The sequence below is a fragment of the Cucumis sativus genome, chromosome 6 (genome assembly GCF_000004075.3).
Source record: "Cucumis sativus cultivar 9930 chromosome 6, Cucumber_9930_V3, whole genome shotgun sequence".
Lineage (NCBI taxonomy): Eukaryota > Viridiplantae > Streptophyta > Magnoliopsida > Cucurbitales > Cucurbitaceae > Cucumis > Cucumis sativus.
The window spans coordinates 20,433,280-20,440,023 of record NC_026660.2 but is presented as its reverse complement, the minus strand read 5'-3'; the positions used below and the strand labels follow the sequence as shown (position 1 = coordinate 20,440,023).

General features: G+C 33.8%; 1 protein-coding gene across 1 annotated transcript; it reads right to left on the bottom strand.

The window, feature by feature from the left end:
• Positions 1-394: 394 nt before the first annotated feature.
• Positions 395-3,988, bottom strand: LOC101217735 (ras-related protein RABF1). The gene is made up of 8 exons (XM_004140025.3): positions 3,764-3,988; positions 3,403-3,476; positions 3,024-3,107; positions 2,796-2,890; positions 2,523-2,628; positions 1,922-2,011; positions 1,691-1,777; positions 395-740 (listed from the first exon to the last, which is right to left on the bottom strand). Exons 1-8 carry the CDS (start codon positions 3,786-3,788, stop codon positions 702-704), a joined length of 600 nt encoding a protein of 199 aa, XP_004140073.1. The 5' UTR covers positions 3,789-3,988; the 3' UTR covers positions 395-701.
• Between the last annotated feature and the right edge of the window lie 2,756 nt (positions 3,989-6,744).

Below are 6,744 nucleotides of genomic sequence, written 5' to 3'. Positions count from 1 at the left end.
AAAAAGTTTATGCTTTGCTTTTTGAAGACTTATTTTTAAGGAATTTGAAGACCATTTTCTGAGGTACTGGGGAAGTTTTTTTTTTCCCTACTTACTTTTCTAATCACTTGCTCGACAAATTTTTTTATTATTATTTGCAAATGTTGGGTCAAGTATTGAACAATCCAACAAATTTGTTCTACCATTGATTGAGTCTAATTATGAAACTATGATTTCCCAATTAATTATGAAACTGGACCTTCTTTTTTACTACTAGGCTAACTCACGGTAGGTTTGCAACATAATCTAATCGAAAATGACAAAAATAATCCACCAAAACCCCAGGTAAAGAAAACCAAATCCATTTTATGGTACTTTCTTTGATCCCTTCAATGATGCATTTAAAGATCTCAAATAGAGTTTAAACTTCTCCATCCCCATTTGAACATCTAAAAAGAAAAAGAAATAAAACCTATGTAATCTTTCTGTCAGTCTCAGGAAATATAGTTTACATTGCAGATTATGGTTTAAAGGGGAATGAATCTTTCACCATTTTCATATCTGTTTAATGTTACACTTTGGGCTGAAAGTATCAACTAGTCAAATCAAATAACAAAGCGAAAGACTGCAGACTCACCAAACTATACACATATCTATCACATGAGAGCAGGCAGATTTCCTTTAAAATAAGCTGTTGACAACATCATTCATGTCGCGTAGGATCATGAGGAAGTTGGTCGTGGCAACCGCTTCGCAATCTCCTGCCAAATCAAATAGTGAAGAATTGGTTGATCTCCAAGTGTATTGTGAATAAAAACATGTAGCAGAATCTATAAAGCCAAGAATCTTAAACTGCCCCTCTCAGTATGAGTGACATACATTACAAGAGAAACTTTATATGAAAGAGACAGGGTTTCTCATCGCTAAGTGATCAAACCAACTATTGAACGTCTTCACGTAGCTCAAGCCATGAAATGTGTTACTCAAAGATTTCAATTTTCGGATGAAATATAGAAACTAACTAATTTACAGAGGACCAGTCATCCGTCATTCAACAAAAACAGCACACTTAAAAAGGAAAAATCCTAAGCCTTTAACAGTAGAATCATGAACTAGAGAGAGACAGAGACAGAGACAGAGACAGAGACAGAGAGACGTTCAATAAAACATGCACTACAGACCAATCAGAGGTAAAAAAACAGCATTTCAATCCAAACAAACAACAAGTCAGCTAAGAGCTAATAGCCAGAAAATTTCCAATTAAAATTGTCCTCCTGCGGGCCAGATTTTAAATGTGGCGCTGAGCAATCATGATAGAACCACCAAAAGAGACCTGAGATGAACGTTCTGGCAGCATGGAACCTGATTTGACACCCTATGGAGATAGCATAATGAAAGATACAACCACCAACAAAAGCTGGGTAAAAGAACGTTCCAACCTCACATCTTCTTTAAGTTCAGCACTATCACCAAGAGAGAATTGGCTGCTAAAGTTTCGCAAATCTAATGACTATTATAAAGTTTACTAACTACGACTACGACTTATGCAGGTTCTGGAACTTCCAACCTTAAACAGCAACATTCAAATGTTTAATACCGCTCAGCCAACAGTGAAATATCATAAAAGAATTGCTATACACAATTATTCACCTTGCTTGTTTATGAACAGAGGCTATGAAAGTCGTACAAAAAAGGATAAAATCGGAAATACCTCAAACAGCTCATTTATATTATCTGCAGTCTTCGCAGATGTCTCGATAAAGAACATTCCATTCTTCTCTGCATACTCAGTCCCATCCTTCAAAGTGAAACATAAATATCTCACATTAGTGAGTTAAAATATCTTTCCCCATTTTGAAAAAAGAACAAATTAGAACTAAGAATAAATAAAGAAGACAGGAAGAGAATGAAAATGCATTTGATTGAATAACACTGAACTTACCTGAACAGTTACTTTCCTTTTCTCTTGAAGATCAGCTTTGTTACCGACCAATGCCAAAATGATATCAGGGCTGCCATGCTTCTGTAGCTCCTGTAAGTGCCCAATATGAATTGTGAATATCGTAGCTTACAGACACAGCCTTTTTAAAATAGTTATCAGTTCAACAAAAAAGAGCCACAAGTTTTAAAAAATCAGTTGTTCCTTGGGCAAGTAGGCACTTTTCTAACGTCCAACTACAAATGTTACCATGGTCAGCATTGATTGATCTGAACCCAAAAAAGATCCCCCCCCCCCCCCCCCCCCACCCACCCATACAACACAACAACAATTATACTTGGAATGAAAAATCGGAGTGCCGGAGTGAGAGAATCAGGACTGAGGATCATCAAAGGAAATGCGAAACATCCATATACCATGCATGTAAACCAAAAATGAGGAGAAGGTACAAGGGGAAAACAGACAGATAGTGACGAGTATAATTATCTGATAATGTGCTCATCGATAAAAAAGAATTCCATTTTGTTCTAAATTTGGTCACTGGTGAGTGGGATGCTCAACTAATGATATAAGACTGAAACTACCTCATCAATTTAAAACATACCTTAACCCAATATTGTGCTTTGGCAAAGGAATCGGAGCTTGTTATATCATATACAATAACTGCAACTGCAGCACCTCTATAGTAAAGTGGTGCTAATGCAGCATACCTAAATCAAGAAAAATCAACAGCTATAACCTCTTGCAACAACAAGCTCTTGTGAACTTGAAAATAAACAGAAAAGGGCTACCAATGGGAATATTGTTACTTGCTAAGAAGTTAAAAGACACATGTTCGAGGATGCGAAATACCAACTAAGAATTTGGATAATTCTACCTCTCTTGCCCAGCAGTATCCCATATTTCAAACTTCACTGTTGTGGAATCTTGAAGAGCTATCGTTTGTGATAAGAATGATGCTCCAACTGTTACCTAAATTCTCTCAACAAAACACATCTTATCAAAAGATTGTAGTTATTCTGGGAATACAATGAGAAAAATGTAAATTTTTTTGTATCAAGCGCATATTTATTTCAAGAATTTACAGACTGTAGCATGCCCTAACCTTAGACGTTGGATCAAACTGACCACGGACAAAGCGAAGAACAATACAGCTTTTACCAACACCAGAATCACCTAGCAGGACAAGCTGCATAAAGACAGAAAGAGAAGATGGAAAAAGAAGATATCATAAAAACTTTTAAGCATTATAAGAAATGACACATGGGCATATCTTTAGCTTCAGATATCATTAAATTCATAGCTCAATTATCAGTTCAAAAACGAGGAAACCATCGTTGCATGTTAGCCATCGTATATTTGTCTTCTTACAGGAAAGAATCCTTAGTCAACAACATTACCAGTCATCAGACTGTAATAGAGTCCATTAGCAGTAAAAGGAAAAGGAAAACTACAAGTAAATGAGTTGGGTGCTTCTCAAATACCTTGACGCGTAAATTCTTGGAATCAGCTGCACTGTTCTCTGGATTAAGCCCACCCGATCGCCCAGAAGCCCTGTCTGCATTATTAACCCCCCAAAAGATCAATGAAACTCAACAAAACTCCTGTGGGTAACATTAAAACCTTAATAGTAGAAACCTAAGGCAAAACCCACCAAACCCTAATGTCCCCCCGTTAAAGAAATCAAGGAACCAAGACGACTCCATAATTAACAACATAGAACAGACCAAACAATCAACCTCCAAAATTCTCAATACACCCTCTTTAATCAAACATAAATAAACGAATAAGGAATCTGATAGACGTAACAAAGCAGAAGCAATGAAATTCAAGAATTGAAAATACCTGGGACAGAGGAGGAGCAACCCATGGCGATAAAGGCTATGTAAAAACAACCGATCCAAGTAATTGGTTTGTTGATTAAACTTTCGTAGAGTCCGTGCAGCAATTGGAGAATTCTGCAAAAGAGAAAAAAAAAAGCTTTGCGCCTTCGGGACTGGTTCGTTAATGGCTGTTAAAAGTTTTCCCAATATTTGACAACTCAACTTTCTCAATTGAATCCCGAAGAAGAACGAACGACATTGTCTCGCGTAAAAACGACGTATCGGATTCGGGAAAGCCGATCCGAATCCGATATGTCGAAGAAAAGAAGATGAAACCCCAATTGATTTAAGGCCCAATACGAAATTGGGCTAATTGAGCCGGGCTTCTAAATAAGTGAATCATTTTTTTAAAAAAAAAATATACATTTCTCCTAAAACACTAAAAATATAAAAATTGGCCTTTTTTTTTCTTTCCATAATGAATTGGCACTCGTTTTTAAATAACCAAGTTTTTTTTTTTTCACAGCTCGACTTGATTTGTTAAAATAGTAGTAATACATAGATAACAAATATAAACTTACATGTGAAAGTAGTTTTTATAATCTCAATTTATAAAACAAGTTTTTAAAAGAGGTAAAATAAATAGATTTTCACTTGTGAACTGGAAAGATAGATGTTATTTCATTTAAATTACTATGATATTTTTTTCCCTTCAAAATGAGAGATCAAACCTTTATCCTTTATCTTTTGTCTTTTCCATTAAAGTGGGTAAAAAAAAAAAAAACTCATTTATAATACCTTCGTGTCCATATATATATTTTGTTGAAGGAAAAATGTTATGTTTACCAACTAGATTGGGCTGGGCTCCACACAATTCTCTTTCATTAGTTAATAAGTTGGGCCCTCAATCTTTGTACTTGAAGGCCCAAGTACAGGGCAATGACAACCTTGTCACTACTGCATTTTCAAACCATATGATCAAACTTCCAAACCTTCAAATCAACAAATGTGATTCAACTAAATTGTTTGTTTTCTTTTATTTTCTTTTTTAAAATTTAGAAAAAGAGATTTTTAAATATATATATATATTTATTTATTTATATTTGAAGTGTTGGAAAAAATCACATAAAATTTGGCATTTTTTGGTTTGATTTTTAATGTTTTAATGAAAGAAGTACACATTAATTAGTCATTTATCTTTCAAAACATCTATTCTTATTTGTAGATAAGTCTACTTTCATGTGTAGATAAGCTTATCTTATATTATCACGATAAAACTTGACTTAAAGAAATGGATGTCTCATTTTAAAAGAAAATGTGGCGTTCTTACGTGCTTTAGATCAAAGACAAGAATTTTTTTTTTGTTTGACATGATTACGACCTTTAGCTTCTTGTTTATCACGTATTTGACACGTGAAAATGAACCTGCTAGGCTGCTACTTCCATTTAACTCTCTTCATCTAGGAAGTACCAATGTTTTGTCAACTCATCACATGTCCTCTAGTCAAGAGTCACAAAGTTATTTGTCCTACACACTATCATTTACTCACATTCATGAGCTCTATTGGATAATGATTTTCCTTCCTTTTATTTCTCTCATTCCATCATCACATTTTTTGTTTTACTTGTTCCAATATCTCAAATTGAGATAGTCTAGTCAAGTAGAAAAATATTTACACAATCTGGAGGATTTAAAAAAACAAAGAAAAGGCATCCATGGCAAAAGTTATAATTCATAGGCAAAAATAAAGATAAAGCTAGTTACATACGCACGTAGGGTTATAAAAATAATCTTAAACGCATCCTTGCAACAATACGATCATACACTTGTACGATATCGTAAAAACTACACACCACTCAAAAATTAAAATCACGTGTAAGATGATCATTATCAATGATAAGCTACTTTTACTATCCAATAATGTAAAACATTCGTATAGTCCTCAAATTATTAATATTGTGTAATTTAAAGAAAACTCAAAAAAGTAATTCGGACAAGAGAAAGACACTTAAGAAAACTCAAAAAAGTAATTCGGACAAGAGAAAGAACAAGTGTCGTATGAGTTTGGTTATATAGTTTTTTTCTATCTAATTAGTTTGTTCATTAAGAACACGTAAGAAATACCATTTCTTGTAACGAGAACTTCCATTACGTTATTCCACATATGAGGTATCCAAAATTAGGGTTTAGGAAGATAGAATAAGACGTTAGTATATATATATTTAGAAAATATATGTTGGAAGGGACAATCCAAGTTCCTTCAGGGGGACAAGAGCACCTGAAGGATAAGGAGAAAATGGGTCATTGTTAATTGGCAACAAACTTTTCTCCATCATAAGTTCTAAGGGCAATTTGATTTTGGACAAACTTACTTTTTTAGTTTCTATCTTGTTTGATTGCAATCCTCAACAAATCTTTTCAAAACCCAATCTTCAAACTGTGTGTGTATGTTTTGGTGGTGGGAACCTTTTAATTAAATCCACTTCTTTGGGACTTAATCATTGAAACAAATTGATTATCATATCACACTTAATTTGGATAGCCCTATCTTCTTTTCTTTTTTCATTCATTATTGTTAAGATTATTGTATCTTAGTTTCAAAGTGTGACAGAAAGGCTTTTCCAAAATGTTCCAACTGTTGCAGATCTTTTTTGAGATTGAGATTTATGATTTATATACTTTTTGGTCCATTGAATATTGTGAGATCTACATGCTTTCAACTTTCTTTCTCTTTTTTTCCCTTCTTATTTCCAAATCCTTTGCTTTCTACTTTTTGTTGGGTAATTAAGTTAAAAGAGTTGCATAATTTGCTTGAAAATTTAAAGACATGGAATAGTTTCGATTGAGTGAAGCGAGGAATTGAGTTTCACTAGTATTCGAGATACGCGGTTAGCTATGCTCAAATTGATTGTAAAGTTTTTAATTAAGGTATTTAATTTTCTTTTGTAAAAAAATTAAGCTATTTTAATTTAATGTGTATTTCACACGACATATTGTCAAAC

Coding starts and splice junctions, on each gene's coding strand:
- LOC101217735 (XM_004140025.3), bottom strand. CDS start 3,788: ATGGGTTGCTCCTCCTCTGTCCCAG. Junction 2,891..3,023: donor AGTTTGATCCAACGTCTAAG/GTTAGGGCATGC, acceptor GAGAGAATTTAG/GTAACAGTTGGAGCATCATT. Junction 741..1,690: donor ATATAAATGAGCTGTTTGAG/GTATTTCCGATT, acceptor TTGATTTGGCAG/GAGATTGCGAAGCGGTTGCC.